General features: G+C 39.7%; 1 protein-coding gene across 3 annotated transcripts in view; it reads left to right on the top strand.

Moving 5' to 3' along the window:
* The window catches only part of mdga1 (MAM domain containing glycosylphosphatidylinositol anchor 1), a 162,625-nt gene that overhangs the window by 57,882 nt on the left and 84,385 nt on the right, over positions 1-20,358 (top strand). For all 3 annotated transcript variants that reach the window (XM_086174649.1, XM_086174647.1, XM_086174648.1), the window contains exon 4: positions 15,165-15,339. In XM_086174649.1, coding sequence (XP_086030775.1) covers positions 15,165-15,339 — 175 coding nt within the window. The remainder of the gene's footprint in view (positions 1-15,164; positions 15,340-20,358) is intronic.

The following is a 20,358-nucleotide window of genomic DNA, read 5'->3' as shown; positions in this document are numbered from 1 at the left end:
GCTACTGCTCTCAGGACTTGATCATGATGCCATCGGTATCGCCCCTCTCCCAAGGCCTTAGAACAGCAGCTCAAGATATGCTCCATAGATCCCTTTGTCAGGCAGAGTTGACGGGCAGGCAAGTCCGCCAGTCCCCACATGAACAGATTGGAAGGGCTTTGGAGGACGTCATACACTGGACCAAGAACTTGAAGCGGAGCGACTTCACTTTCCACTTTTCTGTCCAAGTGATTTTGGGGCCAACTGTATGTTCCCACTTGATCCAGACCCATTGCTTGCTCATGCCCACCATCCTGCTGAGGCAAGTTTCTTCCTCTTTCACCCACAACTTGGCCTGGATTAATATATGCCTCTCCTTTCCCCTTGCTTTGCTGTATGAAGGTGTAATGGTGCTCCCAAGCCCAGCTCACCCGGTTGCCACCATTCCCAGTAGGATGGTATGCTCGGTTGAGTTCGCTTCCTGGGTACCCCATTGCCCTGCATATTCTGATCTCTACTAATCTCTTGGCGTCAGATGAGTCTCAATAGACCAGGACTTCTCCAGCTCTTGTCACCTTGAAATCCTCCACTAGACTGCTCTTTTCCACTCCTTCTTTGCCACTCTGCACACCAGAGGGTGGTTAATTTCCCCCGGACTGTGTCTCGGAGTTCTGCCAAAGCCACCTTATCCTTGCTCGCCTTCCTGTACTGGCTCCTCATTGTCCTCAGCTCTCATTTGAGTTGGGCAATCTTCACTTCCCGGCTGTTTAGATTTGGTCCTTTAGGTGCTTTTGTGTGTCGTTCTTTGACACCAAACCTCTCAGATGTAATGCTAATCATGAGGGGGCTCATGGTCTGGAGCCTCCTGCCCACCTCACCCTTAGCCATTGCTTCAAGGGCTGCATCCACATCTTCATTGAAATGGTGCCACAACTTTTTTGCTGGCTACTGTTTTAGTAGTTAATTAGGAACCAATGTAATCAGCAGATTGAAGTCCTGAACAAAACAAGCCAACAAATAAGGTCTTTATTAGTGGATGCCTTTTGACTGATTTCTTTGACCTTCATTAACATGGCAAGTGGTTTAAAATATCCTTGGCTCTTGGCATCTCAAATTGCACCTAGCATTCACAGTAGGAAGGAGTACAGGACTGTCTCAAAAAATTAGAATATTGTGATAAAGTTCTTTATCTTCTGTAATGCAATTAAAAAACAAAAATCACTGTTTCATGATATTCTAATATTTAGGATTTTTGAGTTTTCTTAAGATGTAAGCCATAATCAGCGATATTAAAATAATAAAAGGCTTGCAATATTTCACTTGATTTGTAATGAATCCAGAATGTACAACATTTTTGTTTTTGTAATTGCATTACAGAAGATAAAGAACTTCTCACAATATGCTACATTTCTGAGACAGTCCTGTATTGCTATATGATAAGTGGATTAAAACTTGTAATTTTTTGTGGGCTTTTTATTGTTATTTATTGCAATATTTCATTTAAATGTAACTCTTTTTCTATCCAACCAGAACTTTATCACAATATTCTTATTTTCTGAGACAGCCCTGTATGTATATTCTCTACCATTTGTGCCACTGAGTTTGTAATAAAGACAGGCTTAGATTAGTGGACAAAAACCTCTTTTACTACAAACCTTGGCTCCACTATTATGGCATTTTGTTTACACAGAACCCAGCGGTGATGGCATTAGGTCACATATGCACATCAGTTTATTTAACAACTTGATAGTTTTCAGTTATTTCACAAAGACAGTTCACACAGACGTGATTTGGACATTCTGGATTGTTCTCCTAACGGTTTAATGGTGGAACATATTTCCCCCATCCATTTTTGAGCTATTCTATGCAGGCAGCAGATGGTGTAAAAGAGACTATCAAAAATAGTACTCTGATTTAGAACTACAGAAAATCACTAGTGTGAACTTTTCAAAGTTTGTACCTCATTTGTGCTTTATTGCAATGGCAATCAATTTAGCTGTACAAGCAATGCCAGTGGCAATGCATCTGATTTGTTAATGCAAAAGACTTTTAGGACCTTTCAGCTGCATTTTCCGATTACTCAAACAAAAATGTTGGGTACCTTATTGACTACAGGTGACACCTGCTTTGTTCTACAAGACATCTACTGAATGGGGAAACAAGTCTGATCCATTTAGTTGATAAGTAAAATGTCCCTATAACAGATCCTGCTGGGGCTCAGTTTTCGGAATTTTAGGAGAAGTCAACAACATCAACTGGTTGTTTATGTTCAAATTATTACATAACAATTTCCAAAGTCTGGCAGTCCCTTAAATACTTTTAGAAGAGGAAGGTGAGGAAAGTGTCATCTCAGGAAGCAGTCACATCTGGGCTTTATTTAAAAGAAAACACAATTTCTTGAATAAGACCAACTCCCTTTTCTGGAATTGACTTAAGACTCTCCTTTGTGCTCATGGCTATCAGACTGTTAAACAGCAGTCTGGACAGCATACAACTCTGACTGGCCAGAGTTGCATCTGTATGACTGGTCACTACCTGCAACTGTTACTCCTGGAACCTTAATCCTCTCATCTCATAGCAGTTTAACCATTTCTATTCTTTTACTGTTGTTGTCTATGTCTTTTAAGATAAGATAAGATAAACTTTAATGATCCCCATAGGGGGAATTGTACTCCTCCTCATTGTCATCGTTGATGCATCACAAGGATGGAAGAGTATTCAAAGAACTTCTGGAGATGGCAGGACCCGAAGTTGTACCGGAAGTTGGAGGTGGAGAGGGTAAAGAGGAATGGAGAGGGGACAGTACCTTGGGGCACTCCTGTGCTGAACATCATGGCCTCAGAAACACAGCCATCCACCCTGGCATTCTGTGGCCATCCTGTGAGGTAGTCCAGGTTCCAGGCAGTGATGTTAGGGTGCAGTTGCATACAAAGCAGCTTGTCCTTGAGGGTGTTGGATACTGTTGAAGGCACTGAAGAGCTCAAAGAAGGTTGACGCACAGTGCTTCCTTCACCCTCAAGATGGGATAGGGCACTACTATGAGAGAGACATTTCAATGTTTCTATTTACATTTATTGTTATAATTATTGTTCAGTGTCTTTTGTTACCTGTCCTTTGCTCTGTGCTACTTCCACACCTGAATTTCCCCAGTGAGGCTCAATAAACAATTTTTTTTTATCATGTCTTATTGCATCCGGAGCTACTGTAGCACCTTTTTTTGGGTCAGGGCCAGACGGACAAGCACATCAATGACCCTTGACCTCCGATGGGTTTTCTTACCTGAGCCAAATCCACAGCCTGTCTTGGAGGGAGGGTGACCCGAGTCATGCAGAACCTCACACATGTCTGCGGTATATCCGCTCTGAAGGAAAAAAACGTTCACTTGGTGTCAACCATATCCCACCTACTGACAAGCATCATAGCCAGATAATCAAGCGTTATTCATTTTACCTGACAGCGGTTTTAATGATATGTGTTAATAGGTATATTAACCTATAATTTGACTTGATGAAAAATTGCCATAATTTTTTGTACTATATGAGCTAAACACACCATACCTGAGACCTCATAAGGATTTAACACTGTGCAAATTCTACCTGTCACTGTAATTGACTTGTCATCACATGTAGATTGAAAAAAAATACCTTGCATGCTGCAGCCACAGCAACCTTGGGAGGTATCACAAACCTGTAGATGACAGCTCTCTCTCTCACACACACATACACACACACACACACACACACACACACACACACACACACACACACACACAATACATTCATTTAGGATACAGGCAGAGAAAGATGAAGACAGAGACAGAGACAGAGATCAGAGAATTGCAAGATGAAACACGGCAAGAAACAAAAGAAATGTAAAGATTAAAGAGGCACCACTGGGATGAGATGAAGTGATAAGTGGAAACAATGCATCTTATTATTTGAAAAGAGATTAGTAAAGATAATCATGTCTGCATTGCTTCACCATAATACCAAGGATTCTACCAATATAATAGAATAGAACTCATCATGAAGTGTTTTTGACCTCTGCCCCACAATGTTTTGCTGTGCTGGTCCACTGCCGTATTGTGGATTTGGTCCCTTTGGGCTTACTGAGTTTCTGCTGCACTGGATGTATTGATAATGTGATTCCCATCAACCCGGCTCTCCTTCATCTATCCTTATATCTTTACATTCCTCCACCCAGGGCAATCTACAAGGTTGTCGTCAGAAACTCTGTTTGTGCGGATTCATTCGGGTTCGGCAACACAAATTTTCTTAACTTCATCTCGCGTATTATTATTATTATTATGACAAATATACCACACTCACAACATTTTCAAGATAAGTACCCCAAACTTTTCCTGTGTAATGCAGCACAACAAAGCAGGAATTAGCATTTAATACATTGTATTGACAAATTACTAATGTAGTTGAACTATGTACAGCTTTGAATGAAAACACAGTTGAGCAAAATCAAGTCATGCTGACAAATTGTTTTGCATACAAAACAAGCCAGGTGGGATTCGAAGCCAGAAGCCAGAACACCATTTGGATGCTTTGGAAACTCTCATTAAGGAAGGTGGCTGTCTGGCTTTGAATTGTAGCTGGAAAATAAGTGATGAGTTGGGTTGGAAATTTGCACCATTTATATGTTATTACGTTGGCTTTGAGTATTAATTGTTGGGGCCTCCCCTCTGTTGAACAAAATGATGGATTAGACTACATTTTATTAACCTTTCTTAAATGTGGAGCAGTAACTAGAGCGCATCGCGTCTTTACTAAATAATACAACTACTGAAAGGCCTTTAAAGTGAAACATGTCTTTTTTTTATCAACACTAAGCTTTTATTAGCCCCTGGGTGTCAACATTCACATTCAAGATTTCTGCCTTTTTTATTATTTATATCTCAGTTTATCATGAAGGTGCTTATAATTCTCTGTCTTCTTCCGTCACAGAAACAATACGCTAACAAATTTATTCCAACAACATTGAAAAATAAATTCATCAATTTCCATGGTCTTTCACAATGGTTTTATTCCTTCGGATTTGGAATACAGATGCTTATGTCCCAAATTTTTCTTGTTGCATTCAGATCTCAGTCCTGTCCCCCTTTCCCCTTTCCTGCATTATATTCTCAATGTGAGGACAATTTTGCCAGTTAAACTTTTTGAACTATGCCTTCCTTCACTAAGATGATGTAGTCTCTCTCTCCCTCATCTTCCAAATAGACGATCCAATTTTGCCATGTGTGGCCGGCCCAGCAGAGAATGAGTCTGATTGAGGATATATCCAATCCTTTATCTGAACTGATTGTTTACCTTTGCCTGAGCTAGATTGGACTGAAAAGGAGGGGGCTCTCACTATGATCCGGACAAAGTAAAAATAAATCATTTCCCCTGCTCTCTTTTTAAATTTTTCTTCTTGAGCTCTTTTGCCCCATTCTCTGTCCCTCTTTGTATCCATTGCTTTATAAACCCTTCATTGCAAATGTTTGCCCTCTTTATTTGTCTGTCATTGCTGGTATTCATCCCTGTATCCTAGCTAGGGCTCTATTTCTGTTTTGCCACCATGTATTTTAACTTTTCTCAACTTCATTGCTTCTATTCTCCAGGCCATCAAGTTAATATTAGTGAGATTATTGTATTTTTTTTCTTCTGTTTGTGGTCTGTTTTATTTTTGAGGCGAAACATTTGTCTTTAAGAACTTTGGTGGAAAAGGCATTTTTCATCATCTTACAACAACAACATTGTGAATCACGTAATTGTATAAAGAAGAGGAAACAAAAAAAAAAAAACAAATATATTTCTGTGTTACAGGTCAGTTGGAAGGTTCTTGTTGCTTTGCAGAAGTCAACTTCAGGGACTTTTTGTTAACAAAGCATTGTAGTCTTGTTCACAACAGTTTTCTCTGTCCCTCTCTCTCTTTCGCTCTCTCACATGGCTCCTTCAAGAACACAATAGGACAGTAAATGGTTTTTCTGAAAATGATTCCTACCCCCTTATTATTTATTCATGGATCTCCTGGTCATTGCAACCTTGAGACTGGTGGGTGGGTGGGCGATGTGTATGTGTGTGTGTGTTTGTGATGAATTCTATGAGAGACGAAAGGTGAGGCAAGCCATAAAAGAGAAAAGTGGAAAGGCAGAGAAAAGAAAGAAGTGAGGAGAGGGAGACGGGGGCTGCGGTTTGGAGTACGGGTTCGGATTTCCGTCCTTGAGGGGAGAGCGGGGGGCAATCGATAGTGAGGATGAAAGCGAGGCTGATCAGGTGGCAGTATGAGGCCATAGAGGCACTCAATGGGAACATGTTAGACAAAAACAAGGTCATTACTTGACCCCTGACTGCTTTAAGTCCAAGACAAGAGCAGAAGTAATACCTCAAGACGAGTTAAAGTTTTTCAAGAGATGGTCACAGAATTATGGTGAGTGTCTGTAGTGCAACCGAACTGTTGTCTCATCAGAAGAGGATGAAATATTTAAATGAAATGCAGGGGGGAAAAATCCTGGATGGCATCTTGATGCAAAATCTTGGTGCACAAGCATCTAATATCAGTTATGGTAAATTAATATCGTGAAATAGATAGGAATCGCCTCAAAATAACATCAGTAATGACCCAGGTCATGAGGGCAAGCTAGGAATTGAATCCTCCTCAGTTGCTCTTGTATGTTTTGACTGATTTCAATGTCAATCAAGGAAAATAAAGGATTTCACACTTTTTGCAGGAGTTGTTCGGTTAAAGGTTAACAGGACATTCACCACTCGTTGGATTATTTTTTTTTGGCAATATTCTATCCCTGATCATTTTATAAAAGCTTTTCTATGTATGTATGCAAGAAAAAATGCAGCAATAAAGAAGAATAGATGACGGCTCAACTGCAGTAGAGCAAGTGATAACAGTGTAAATTCCGAAAGATAGTTTTTGACATTAAATAAACATTTAAATTTTGGATTTTAGTAGCTACAAACCAAAGAGGTCTTTTTTAACTTTCTCTTCATCACAAATTTTAGTCCCAACCGTTGAATGTGTATCCAGGACGTGAATGACCAGATTTCTATACCTCAATGTTGATGACATATCCATTGTGTGGGATGAGCTTCAAAAATGACTTTCTTAAATCTTGAAATAACATTTGTGATGTTAATGATGCTCAAGTTTTCATTCCTATAGGTCTTGATACTTGGGGAAACAAAAGAATTGAAGATGAATTTCTCAGAATTACATAGCAAGACTCTCACTCAGTGTCTTTGCAGTTGTTTTTGTAAATACTTGAGAGCGTCTGAATTGAAAGAGCAAAATGGAATTTGATTCGAAAGCATAAAACAAAAGTACACAGAGAAAATTGCCGGTGATCGGGTTTGGAGATACGGAACTCTCCCGTACCTTGTCTGTATGTTGGGAACGTCTCTGGAGTGTCTGCTGCCGTGGTAACGTGCAATGAAGACAGGTATATCCGTATAGGCTAAAAATAATAAAGATTTACTCTGTCTTTTTGTCAGATTAAAAAGTAAAACATAGACTGAACAGTGTTGTTCTAGGTAGCTGCAATCATTTCTCAGCATCCTGACACCATCATGCCAGTCGGTATCATCTGCTCTACATATGTGCAAATAGACACACTTCCATACGTATGCAAAGATGGCAATAGCTCACTTTCCCAATCCCTTGCTTGGCTTGTGCTAATTACCCATTAGTCATTACAAGTCACACTGCCGCTGAGAGCTGTCACCCTACAAGCTGTTTGGAGAGGAGTGCATTTAATCTACTGTGTTTCAGCAGCACAGGCATCATATGATGGACATGCAAAGAAATTGTTTAAATTGGCATATTTTTCCAACAAAGATGATGGGATATAAGCTGATTTGCTCATTATACTAAATAAATAAATACATTCAACAAGGAGTGGAAATATTTACTGAGCCTCAGCCTATAGCCCACATATATTTGTTTAAATATGTGTATTCGTCAATGTGTGTATATACTCATTTATATACCATTACATTTCTTTAGATGCTGATTATGGGATGTAATTTTATCTCAGCTGTAGTCTTATATTACAGCAGCTGCAAGAACATTACGGCCTATCATATTGTATGACAAGGTTAGGGAGGGATCATATGTTCAATATCAATGAGTCCTGTTTTATTGAAGGAATTACTGTGTTATCACCATGCCAATAAACGACAGGAGCTCTGTTATAGTTATATCAAACAGATGATGCTTAGATAAATGCTAAAGGGTACATTATCTGCTGTGTTTGAAAAAGTTATTACATTCTTTGCTTGAAAAAGCCACAGTTAGGTAGACTATTGATTGCTTGTTAAAGCAGTTAAATGTTAATCTGTTTGGATCTGGGATGGGGCTGTTGACTTGTATCATTTATCAATGTCTCAATTCTCTTAGACACCTGTCAAATTTCTATCTTTCATCTGAACATCCTTTTTTGTCAGGTCATCTCTACAGCTGAGGCTTTATTTAGAGAGGGAAAGTTCAGTCCATCCATCCATCTTCTGCCGCTTATCCTGCTCTCAAGTGTTCGGGGGATGCTGGAGCCGATCACTGCCGTCATCGGGCGAGAGGCGGGTTACAGCCTGGACTGGTCGCCAGTCAGTCGCAGGGCCACATATACTGGCAGACAACCATTCACTAACTCACTCATTTGGGACAATTTTTTTTCTAATTACCTTTTTAGAATGTGGGAGGAAACCGCAGAACCCGGAGGAAACCCACCCAGACATGAGGAGAACGTGCAAACTCGAATCAGAAAGGTCCCCTTGTCGAAATTAAATCAGGGGCGTTCATGCTGTGAGGCCGAAGTGCTAATGGCCCCTGCGGAACTATGACAGCTAATTCGTGAAGCATTCCTTATTTCGGGGGTGGCGTGGCGCAGGAGGAGCAATCACATTTGGAACCGAACATTCCTAGTTCAATTCCCGTCTCCTTCCAGTGTGTCAAAGTGTTGTGGAGCAAGACACTGAACCCCCAACTGCTCCCCCGGTGCTGGTGGACGGCATGCCTACTGCTCATGGTTCATCTTGATGGGTTAATTGCAGAGAACAAATTTCCCCTTGTTGATTAATAAAAGATAATGTATAACTATTATAACCACTTGCACCGTGGAGAGGAAAATTTAAACACTGATATTTGAATTTTCAAATTGATGACAAAAAAAAAAAAAAATTCAAATCAATCCGTAAGTCAGAGCCAGTGATAGAGCTTGTTTTTTTCCATAGATTTTCTGCACTTGATGAAACTACATCATCATCCCCAGTTGCACCTCTCCCACACCTTTATTTAAAGGAAGTAATGCATCCTGTGCGATTACATACCGTATGTGATTGTGTACGTCTGAGGATCTGTGTGTGGTGGTCTGCCATGCCAAGCAGTATTCCCTGATAACAGGATTACCATCTTAAGCCTATTCACGGTAAGTGAGCCAGCTGGATGGATAAAGCACTGTATCATCGACTCTGCTGGCGTTACATCAAGAAAAGAATAAGAGGGAATTGCAGAAGGCAGGCATAGCAGGCACTTGGTGAGTTACTTAGGGGGAATATAGAGGATTCAAATTCTGTAACACCCTAGGAACCTGCTGTGGTAGAGTAGGCTCCAGGCAGATGCTTTGCAAGCTCAGCATTGCTTACCGAGATATCAAGGGGAGTTTTCTTTTTTTTTTTTTTTTTTCCAAAGTAGTATTTTACTGAGTTCTTCATGTTATCTCAATTGTTATTGAAAATCCGCTTTACCTCCTGCAATCGTCAGACCTCTAGAGGGCAAAGTGAAGTAACCATATAAAAAGCAATAATTCGATGTGCATTGCCGTAGTATAAAACCTCTAATTTGTCCCATGCGGAGCAATCATTCACAAAGCTTTTTTATTACAGGAAATAAATTCCATTTGTAATTCAGGGTGAAACCGATGCAATTTCTCGCTTTTTTTTTTGTTATTTCAAAACACTGTGGAGAGTATTGAGCACCGGACATTTATCATTAACACGGCGAGCAAAATGCAAACATCCATTTCAGCCTTCTTCTCTTGGATAAATGCTAATTCAGTATTAAGGTTCCCTATGTATTGTTGTTTTGACAGTTTCCTATCTAGACACCGGGGTGAAAGGGTCTGACAGCTGCTGGACCATGTTGGCTGGATCCTGTTTTGATGTGTCACTCTGAGGGGAAAAATGAACGTTTGAGAGACAGGCCTAGAGAGTGAGAACTGTTTTTTGCGTGTACAAGTCTATTCATGATATGTGTGGGTGGGGAGCTGTACACTACATAAATTACATCATTGAATAGATGATTTCGTCATAAGGAACATCCAGTAGCAGATTTCCGCCTGCACTGTGCTGGGAAGGTAGAGTTTGGTATTAATCCAGTTTGGTCCTCTTTTGTCTACATCAAGATGTCCTCTGCCATCTTTGCATTAGACAATACATTTTTCATTTCAGTTTACAACCTTCATCTTGTTCATCTTGGCAGATTATGAACATCCCATCGTTGAATGTCAATTTAAAAAGCTCAATGGAAAGAACAACAACAAAAAAAATTGATAGCAATATCAAATCAATTAAATTATAACCCTAAGATCACAAGGGAGCACGTTATCAGTTTTACTTGCCTGCCCTGAGTTTTACAGGTCAAAATTATGTGAAAAACTACAAGATGCGGTTTTGCATTTTACACAAATCTAAAGTCGTTGAGAAAAGACATTGATTTCCAAACCATTAAATTGATTCAAACAAAACGTCTTTCCAAGATCTACCTCTTTTAGTCCATGCATCCTTATTACTGCGACAATCCTGACTGTGTTCTCTATTTCATCTACATCTACACTTATACTGTTTATTGTTCTATTTGTTTAACATATTTCTCATTTCTCTTATTTTTTACCTATGGGGGTGCAATGGATTTCCCAAGGTGTTCAACTTGATAATCGCTCACAGAAAAAAAATGTATCTCTGTTGCAGAGTGGCGCAGTGGTGAATGATAATGGATGGCATCAGACATCTGTCCTGTGCTGCAAAATGCAAACATAGTAAAAAGGGATGTCTGGCCATGCAACACTGCATCTCATTAGACAACATTAATCCAGTCATTTTGAAGGACTCATATTATTAGCAAGCAGGTTTCCGCGCACATTCCACTTTAATAAAATGAAAAAAAAAAAAAAAAATTAAGAGCCCACTTTCAGAAAGCATTAAATCCTTGACGCAATATTGCTTTTTTTTTCGAGTGACTACTGAAACTTAAATCATGTGTATTTTTTTTCTGTTTAACTTTTATTTTGCCGTTGCCAAAATTTAAATGTGTATCAAGAAACACAATGTGGTAGGTTTGACAGCACATTGAATGTAAGCTTTCTGTTTCCTCAGGATGATCGCATACCTTACAAAAAAATACATTACTCATGCCTGTTACAGCAAGGGCAAATTTGTAGTTGATTTCTATGTGTGCCTTTCGCCCGGCCTTCTATTAATAACACAAAGCGCTCCTTAATTTGCCCCTTCAGTGTTGTGTGAAGGGTGGTCTGGTGCTCTTCACTTCTTCTGTTCTCACATGGGTTTCCCCAGTGGAGTACAAAAAGCATGACTAAAACCTGCCATGTCCCATGTGAAGCTCGATCCCTCGGGGATCCCAGACAATGCTTTGACATCACAAATTGCACCAAATTTAAAAGCCATCGTGAACAAAGTCACTGACTCGATGCTTCCCTACTCGTAGTAACTGTGTAAGTCTCAGAGGCAGCGTGCGGGGGAATGGCCGTGTTTTAATGGAAGTATATTTAGACGGGGAATTTAATGAGACGTGAGTGTTCAGTTGTACTTTGAAAAGAGATAAAGGGAGGGAAGTAAGTGTCATCCAAACACAGAGCAGATTACGGAGAGAATAAGGAGTGAGATATATCCACACAAATCCATTGGGAGTTGCATGGGGATAAAAGAGGGAGCGTCACAAATCTGTTTGAGGAGTAAAGAAAGACATGTAGAGGAAGAGCGAGAAAGGTCAGGGTGAAGGGGTTCGGGTGATGGTTTTAAGCTCTTGGTGTCACAGACAGACAAAGGCTCCTCCACTGCCTTGCTGTCATTGCCATCACAGACAATATCCCCTTTATTCACACTATCACCTTTCTCTACTTTCCTTCATCTGCCTCCCTGCTGGTTTTTCTCCCAGTGTGCAGAATATTCCTCTGTCCGTCACACAGCTGCCAGCAATGTTGCATATATAATTTTCTCTCATGGTTTCTCTCTCTCTCTCTCATGTACAGAGGAAATATATCTCATTTACAAATGCAATTGTATTCATACATACATACACTATCTCAACTGTACTCCATGTCGAATAACCCCTTAATTCCACTAATTCTCCCTCCAGGATATGGTGACCTTAACGGGACTTTGCGGTATAATTTTAAGTTCATGTGTTGTTTCTATCTGCACTGATTTGATCTAAATTTTTTACATTTTTCACCCACTCGTCACTAAATTATGGATACACACATCTATTATAAAATGATTTTTTTTTTTCTTAACCTAAGGAGGAAAAAAGAAGTTTCCAGCAAATTCATCAGCTCACATTGGGTAACCATATTTTTCTTTACATTTTTTTCCATACATTTAAACATGGATTTTTCTTCTTGCAGATGTATTCTGACAAGTTGCTGATACATTGCCATCATATTTGTGATAGATTTCTTTTTTGAAAATGGTTTACGAAAAGGGGAGGAAATATCATGACCTAACAGACTCCCAAAAAGTTGCCCAATAATGTTATACTCTGATCTTTATTCTGGCGATTTTTCAGATTTTGCTGCTGTGGCAGGGGATTCCTTTCTCAGTTTCTTTTTAATTTTAAACAGAAGGATAATTGTATGAATTTTAGAATGGAATTATTCTGCTACCTTGTTAATATTACCTTAAGGCAATATGTTTGTGGGGGAAATTTGAAAATAACTTGATAGCCAGGATTGCAAATTGTTTGTTTTAATATGCTGTACCTGAGAAAAATAAATAAAGGTTTGTGGATTAAGATTAGAACCTGAGATTAGCGGCAGGTCAATATAGAACAATGAAGAGTGGGACAGGATTACCAGCATGAACTTCAGTGTACTTTAGGCCTTACATTTTCTGACTATAAATTTTATCACAAACCCCCTTCCAAAGCTGCTTAAATAGCCGAGGCAGACATTCATGTAGATTCAAGAATAATCTTAAATTTCCCGATCGCTAATCCCTTGAGTAACTAAAAGTTTCCAATCTGTAATCCAGATCAAACAAAATATCTGTACTTTGTGGAATTTCCATTCATCTTTTAATCCTTGAATACAAAGAATAGGACAACCGTAGATTGCACTGCATAGTCACTTTGTCCGACCCTTTCTCTGTCTCTCATAAAGCACCCAGAACACAAACACATGCAAACGGGAGTCACTAAACCATGAAGAGGCAGGGTTTGGTTCATTGCTCACCTTGGTTGGTTTGATCAATGGCAGTCTGCCTCCTCCAAATCCCTCCCACAAACAGAGCTGAACAAACAGACAGGGAGCATTTACACAGACTCTGATAATCCACTAATCCATATAACCTGTTCTCTAACAAACACACACACACACAGACACACACAATTTCCAAGCAGGAGTGATTATGCATCTATACTGTGTGCATAAGCAATCAAGTGTGTAGGAAACTTTCTCAAAAATGTGTGCATACACAAGCACACACACACACACACACACACACACACACTGACACACACGCACACACACACAGTCGCTATGCCAATGACTTTTGCCTATTATCCTTTCTGACCTCCTAAACAGAACATGGTTGATATTCTTGTCGGGGTTGATTACTGATAGAAGGGTTAATGGGGATTAATAGAATGTACACACAGCTGTCTGTGAATACACACGTACACACATGCATGCGTGTGTACACACATACACACACACACACGGACACACACACACACACACACACACACACACAAGAGCAAGAGTAATATTTCAGCGCTGATGACTTTCATCAGTGCTGGAGCAGGCTTTCATGTATCTCTGATGCGAGAGTGTATGTTTATGAATTTGATTAAACTGCAAAAGTATCATGTAGCTGTCTGCTGAGCAGAATCCCCACAGCCTGATGGGATAATTGAAGCGTAGAAAAGCCATATAGAGTTTGTCAAAACTCTTAATGGTCTGCGTTCAGCATCATGGATGGCCTGACGACAGTGCTTGGTATCATTAACTTCTTGTCAACGATGCAGAAGAGATTTTATCTCATGGATAAAGCCAAAAACAAAATTTCTCCTTTTATTCTGATATCTAGACAAGCTAATGACTTGCCCAGTGAAGTCAAAATTCATCCAGTCTGCTTTTCTCATATCACTTACTCTGGTTGACTTGTGTCTGTGAAGGTTCTCAGTCATCCACGTCACAGTGTTACATTATTAAATCTTATGAAAGCAACAGGACTTGTCTAGGCTGATGTGCTCTTTGGCCCCAAGTGTTACACTGAATGTTTCTTATTCGTTACGGAGTTGTATTCTAAATTTACATTTTACCAAGATGTTTTGACAAGGTGTTGGAGTTTCAAGTGTAAATGTTGTTTTAAATCATCTTATTTTTTAGGAGCTAATATGAAATAGTATTCTGATTTTTGTGTTATAAACGACAGTAAAGCCTACTTCTTCAGAATGTTATAAAAGTGGCAATGACAGACGATGAAGTGTCAAAGATGACAATTCAAATCCTCCGATTATCAGTACAATTTTAGCGAAGTAACTGCTACTTCATTGTAGGTATATTTTGAAACGATATCTAGACCCGCAAAAAAAATATCTACATTTGCAGGTTTTTATCATAGTTTTCATTTTATTTTGAGTAAAAAATGTAAAATTTACATTTATTTCCACTGTCAAATTACTTCATCCTAAATTCCAATAATTGATAAATGCATCTGAAAATAAAACTAGAAATATCCTTACCCTTACTCCCCATGTTTATCTTCTATCTGCAAGCTTTCTAAGCTTATATTATGATAAATATTGAACCAAAAAATCAAAATAAATATAAATTGACATTCATATTTTTTTCAATATTTTTCCATCCCGACTGAATGTCCTTGTCTGTTAACAGACCTTCAGTTATGTTCTCGGTACTTTGGGCTGTCAGTAACAACATCTCCCATCTTTAGGTACGGTGGACGAAGACGGCCGGCAGCGCATCAGACAAGTTCCAAGAAACATCCATCTACAACGAGACACTACGCATTGAGAGCATCCAGAGGGTGCAGGGAGGTCGCTACTACTGCAAAGCTGACAATGGGGTGGGGGTGGCTGCCATCAAGTCCATCCGCGTAGATGTGCAGTGTAAGTGGGCAGGGAGGAAGAAGGGAAAATACCGTCCACTTCTAGAGACCAGGGCTGACTGTCACTACAGCTATTCCCACTGTTACAGAAGAGTGAATTGGGGGGTGATGGAGAAATTGGAGAAAGAGAGATGAAGGACAGATTGGAAGAATGATGAGATTTCAGGTGGGAATGGCTTCCAGGAGTATCTGATGACTGACAGTACAGAGGATGAAAAGCATGGTTTGTGGATTAGAAGGAAAAGGCTTGGATCAAGTAGAATGGCTGTATTTGGGAAGGTTATAAGAGGGTGGAACTGATAGAAACTACTTTGTCGCTTCAAGTGTATTTTTATGCTTCGGGCGAAAGGTATGGAAAAGGAACGTGTGTCCTCGTCCAATTAACCTAATTGCAACTGAAAAACAGTTTTGTCAGATACTCCTGGGAAAAAAAAGTGAAGTCTGTCGAACCAATTAAGAGTTTTGTAACAGTTAGTCCAGGCAGTACAGGCTCTCTAGCACAATGTTCCTCAACTAATCCATGTTCTATCAACAAAATCATTGCCATAATTGTGGATACATTCTTCTTTCCAGACAGTCTGGAGCTAAAATAGGTCTCCAATTGCTGTTGAGTGTCAGTTGATGTAAATGATATACCTATAAAAAGCAAGCACTGCTAATTTAAGAATGCCACACTGAGGTTCTCGATTTTGTTTCATAATATCATTGTGGCAGAGAAATTCAATACTTTGGAATTTTTGCTGCCTGATCAAACTAAAACTAACTGGCAGCAGTGCTGGAGAAGTATTTGCAAGAAAAAATGCGTGAGCAGCACAGAAATTACAAAACATTGATTCATTAGCATACATTTACATTACATTTAGATATATTGTTTGCAAATAATTTATTTTTCTTATCATGAATGCCCTTGGGTGCAGCCTGTGTTGCCATTTATCTCAAACTCAAATGGAAACGAAAGATCATTGTAATCGTGAATTACAATGAAGGACGACATAAATAATAATAAATGATCAGACCCACAACCTGTACATGTGAGTGTTGAGGATCATAATTGTGTTGTTGGGGCTCTGTGCTGCTGCTTGTTTTGCTGCTCCACTGTCCCCGTGAGTCAGGGGCCAGGTCATGGCTACAGACATGAAACTGTATCTCCAAATTATTAATAGTATTATCCTTAATCCCGACCCCTAAAGTCTGTCCATTCATTTCGACTCTCATCGCTGCAACAGTCCCATCCATCATTGATTCAATCATTTTAATGGTCTGTTTATAGAGTGGTAGAAAAAGGCTGCTTTTTTAAAGGCCTATAACACTAAACATCTATTATAAGCCTTCTACCAGCCTTTCTGTGTTCAGTTACAACACACATACACACACACACTTACAAAGGCATACACCGAGCTTGTCCCTCAAGGATTTGTCATTTAACCACCCTGCCTCGGCATTACAGAGACCCCCCCCCCCCCCCCCCCACACACACACACACCCCCGTCCTTCATCCTCTTCCCTTTCTGCTGATAGTGTTAGTTCTCCCCAGGCACTAGCTTGGCCCCTGCAGAGGTGCAGGTAATTGCAGGGGGGGCAGGTAGTAAGCAGGTTGTTTTGTGAGTGTAGTTGTGACAGGAAGTGTGTGAGGTTAACCAGGTCTGACGGTCAATGCATGTTCAATTCCCCATCCCCCATATGGGGGAGAGAGCTGGTGGCAATCAGCCATGGCTCCATCACATGGGCGACTTTCGCTATAAAACGATGTATCAATTAGTCCAGGTTGCCGGGTAGAAAGAGAGATAATGGAGAGAAAGATGGATGGGAGGGTGGAAACATGGGGGAGGTAGGCAGTGAGGGAGGCGGGAATTAACAAACAGCAACCACCATGGTTGAAGATACCATTTAAACAGCAGGAATTGAGAAAAAATAGATAATATATATATCAATACCATGACCCTTTTAAAAAGTACAAAAATGTTATGGTAGAGATGACACGCTTCATGGCTTATTCTTTATTTGAGGTAGTAATTGGCCATTCAGATATCTTAACTTATAGCAGCTCATTTTGGAAGCAGTATAGCTGGTTCCAAGCTTTTTACCAAATCGGCAAACATCTAAACTGACAGAATGGATAGAGATACCAAAAAAACAATGTGTTATGATGAGGCAAATGAACAGAGTGGTTGGATAAAAGGAAGTAATAAACTAGATACATTGTGCAGGATGAAAAAATGATGAATTAATTAAAAAAGCTATTCCCCATGTAGTCAAGAGTGAGAAAAAAATACTTTGGCCCTTGATGCTGCTTGCTCATTCAAACCGACTTCCATCCAGATTTTTCTGTCTTGCTAAAATATATCTTTATGTGGGACTTAACAACTGAAAAACTGACAGCTGGTTGTCGGTGTGTTTCCTCAAAAGAAGTTCAGATTGGTATTGATTTACACTCGCGTACATTTAGTTTAATCAGGGAGAGGTGAAGCAAAGAGGAAGACAAAAACAACAGTGTTAGTGTTTATTTTAAATAAAATAAGCCAACGCTGTCAGTGGAAGAGGAGTACATTCAAAATGGATTTAATTACTTACCTTGATCACATCTTTTGGATGAAGAGGTGAGCTTTTAGATAATGCTAACCATTTCTCAGAAAAAAAAAAAAAAATCAGTTGAAAAAAGAACAGCAATAGCCATAATCTGAAAACAATGCATTATCTTTCTTTCTTCCTGTCAAACTGCAATTTATAACAACCTGACTTACAGGTATAGGCAGAGTGACAAGCAAAAGACAAATGGAGTGCTCAACATGAAGGAATTGGAATGGAAGAGAGAGAGCGAGAGAGAAAGAAAGGGATAAAAGATACATATAATAAGGTGGATGCATTCATACGTGTTTCAAATTGGATGAATACACCAGCTATTTTAGGAGAGGGCAGAACATGCTATTACTTGCTTAGGGAACAGACAGGAGCATTAATGGTTCCTCTCTGTTTCTTTCCACTTGACACATTTTTTTTCTCCTTTTAAATCAGCGATATGGATTAGAACAACACTTTCTATCCAACAGCTTTACCAAGTTTTCCCTTTGCCTCCCTTTAGCCTATGCCTGAAATCAGTCTCTCTGCTCTTTCATTTTACCCCTTCTCCAGCTCAGTAACTTCTTCCTTTCCGTCTTTTTTTTTTCGCTTTTTGGACACACACACACACACACATAGATAAAACAGTGCATTTGTGTGTCCGAATGAAGCGAGTCAGCTGGGGTCTCCTCTCAGCTGTGTGGTTGAAACTAAACACAGCAGTGTCTGGCTTTTAGGTCATCCTGCATGCAGCTTTCACATACTTTCAAACACTCACATGGATACAAGCAGGAGTTTGCACTCACACACTCACCAACACATAAATGCCTCCTTTCTGTTAATGTCTGCGAAGGATCTTTCGCAAGTCCTCTGCCGGATGCGTGCACTTTGCATTGTTTCATAGTCTTACATGGAGACTTTCAAGCATCCTTGTATACTGAAGAATGCCCAGAAACTTTCACACAACATAGAACTCACACTTCAAATGGTTATGAATGCAAGAAAGGTAAATGGGAAGAATGTGGAGGGGAGAGAGGGAATAAGAGTAAGCAACTGAAAGAAAGCAGAGCAGAGAAAGCTATTGGCAGCATGCTTTTTAGTTTTTTATTCTTTCGAGTTTTATTTTGTCCCAGACAGACAATTTTCCTTCACTTTATAAAATATTGTCTTTTAATGCCCCCACTTTGAATCCCACCTGAGATTCACTTATTAATTCAGCTTATTAGCAGTGTAGCTGTCAATTTGAGCTGAATGGCTGAGGCAGTTTTCCTTGCATAGAGGAATCTACCTAGCATAACCCCACTCACCAGTTTTTATATTCTTGACCTTAATAAGCAAATTCAGATGAAAAACAGTTAGTAGTTCTGCCAATTTCCTCTTTTCCATTTCCACAGACAGCACAGCATCATACTTTCAAACAGCCACTTAGACTTAGACTTCACTAATGCTCCTCACCCTGTAGCACCTCGCACACCCATCAGCCATTACTGCAAACAATTTCCAACTTCCCTTTCCCCCAATCAGATGCGTCACCTATAGCAACCAGATGACCATCGACCTGGCTACCTGTCCGCTAAGGCAGTGGGACGGTGAGCTGGCGGGGTTTAACTCATATAGGTAGCCTCTACAGATGGGATGGACTTGGTTCAGAACCCCAAACAACTTAGTTTGGAGGAGAACTATAGCTGAGCTTGGCTTGAATTATGTCCTCAGTTTTCAGTGTTTTTCTTTTCCAGGTCCCAACCAGGTAAGTGGAAACCTGTGGGAGTAAATAATGATAAAGATGATAATAATGACAAAACTAATGATGGTTATGTTGATAATGCATTACAGTGTGTGGACAGCAGACTTGGGATGGGAAACTACCACCTTTCCTTGATAGCAAACAGATAATATTACCTTGACTTAGTCATTCATTTCATGTGGTGCCACGTGCACAAAGCATCATGAGCATCAGAATTCCACTTTTTACAGCCAGAAATTCACCAAATTATGATAAACACAATCAGCTATCGCTGTGGCTCCTTTAAAAAACTGAGCTGAACAAAAGAAAATGAAACCAACTACATTGAATACGATTCTCAAACGGTCGTAACGAGTTTCAACAATATTTTTTCTTTAGTGGTCAGTGGTCAGTGCTTCAGTGGTCAGAGGTTTATGAAGAGTAATGTAGAGCTATGGTCATACAAACATCTTAATGATTTGGTTTGTGCAATAATGAGACTAAAAACATACAAATAATATGCAGGCTTCATTATGCAGGTGTCTTCCATCTGAACCCACTGTGATGGCTAAGAGGTTTTGAGCCACATACAATTAATTAAAATTATCCACCCTCAGAACAATTTTCAACCAAACATCCAGCCAAGTATCTTTAAATAACCTCGCATTGACCTAGTGCGACGTTGTCAGGAACAGAAGACTGAATATGTGTAAGATGAATCTTCAAATACACACAATCGTG

The sequence above is a fragment of the Fistularia commersonii genome, chromosome 27, assembly GCF_037954325.1.
Source record: "Fistularia commersonii isolate RoL2024-O1a breed Wild chromosome 27, RoL_Fcom_v1.0, whole genome shotgun sequence".
NCBI classification, from domain to species: domain Eukaryota; kingdom Metazoa; phylum Chordata; class Actinopteri; order Syngnathiformes; family Fistulariidae; genus Fistularia; species Fistularia commersonii.
The sequence above is the reverse complement of the archived record's forward strand: the minus strand, read 5'-3'. Positions and strand labels throughout refer to the sequence as shown.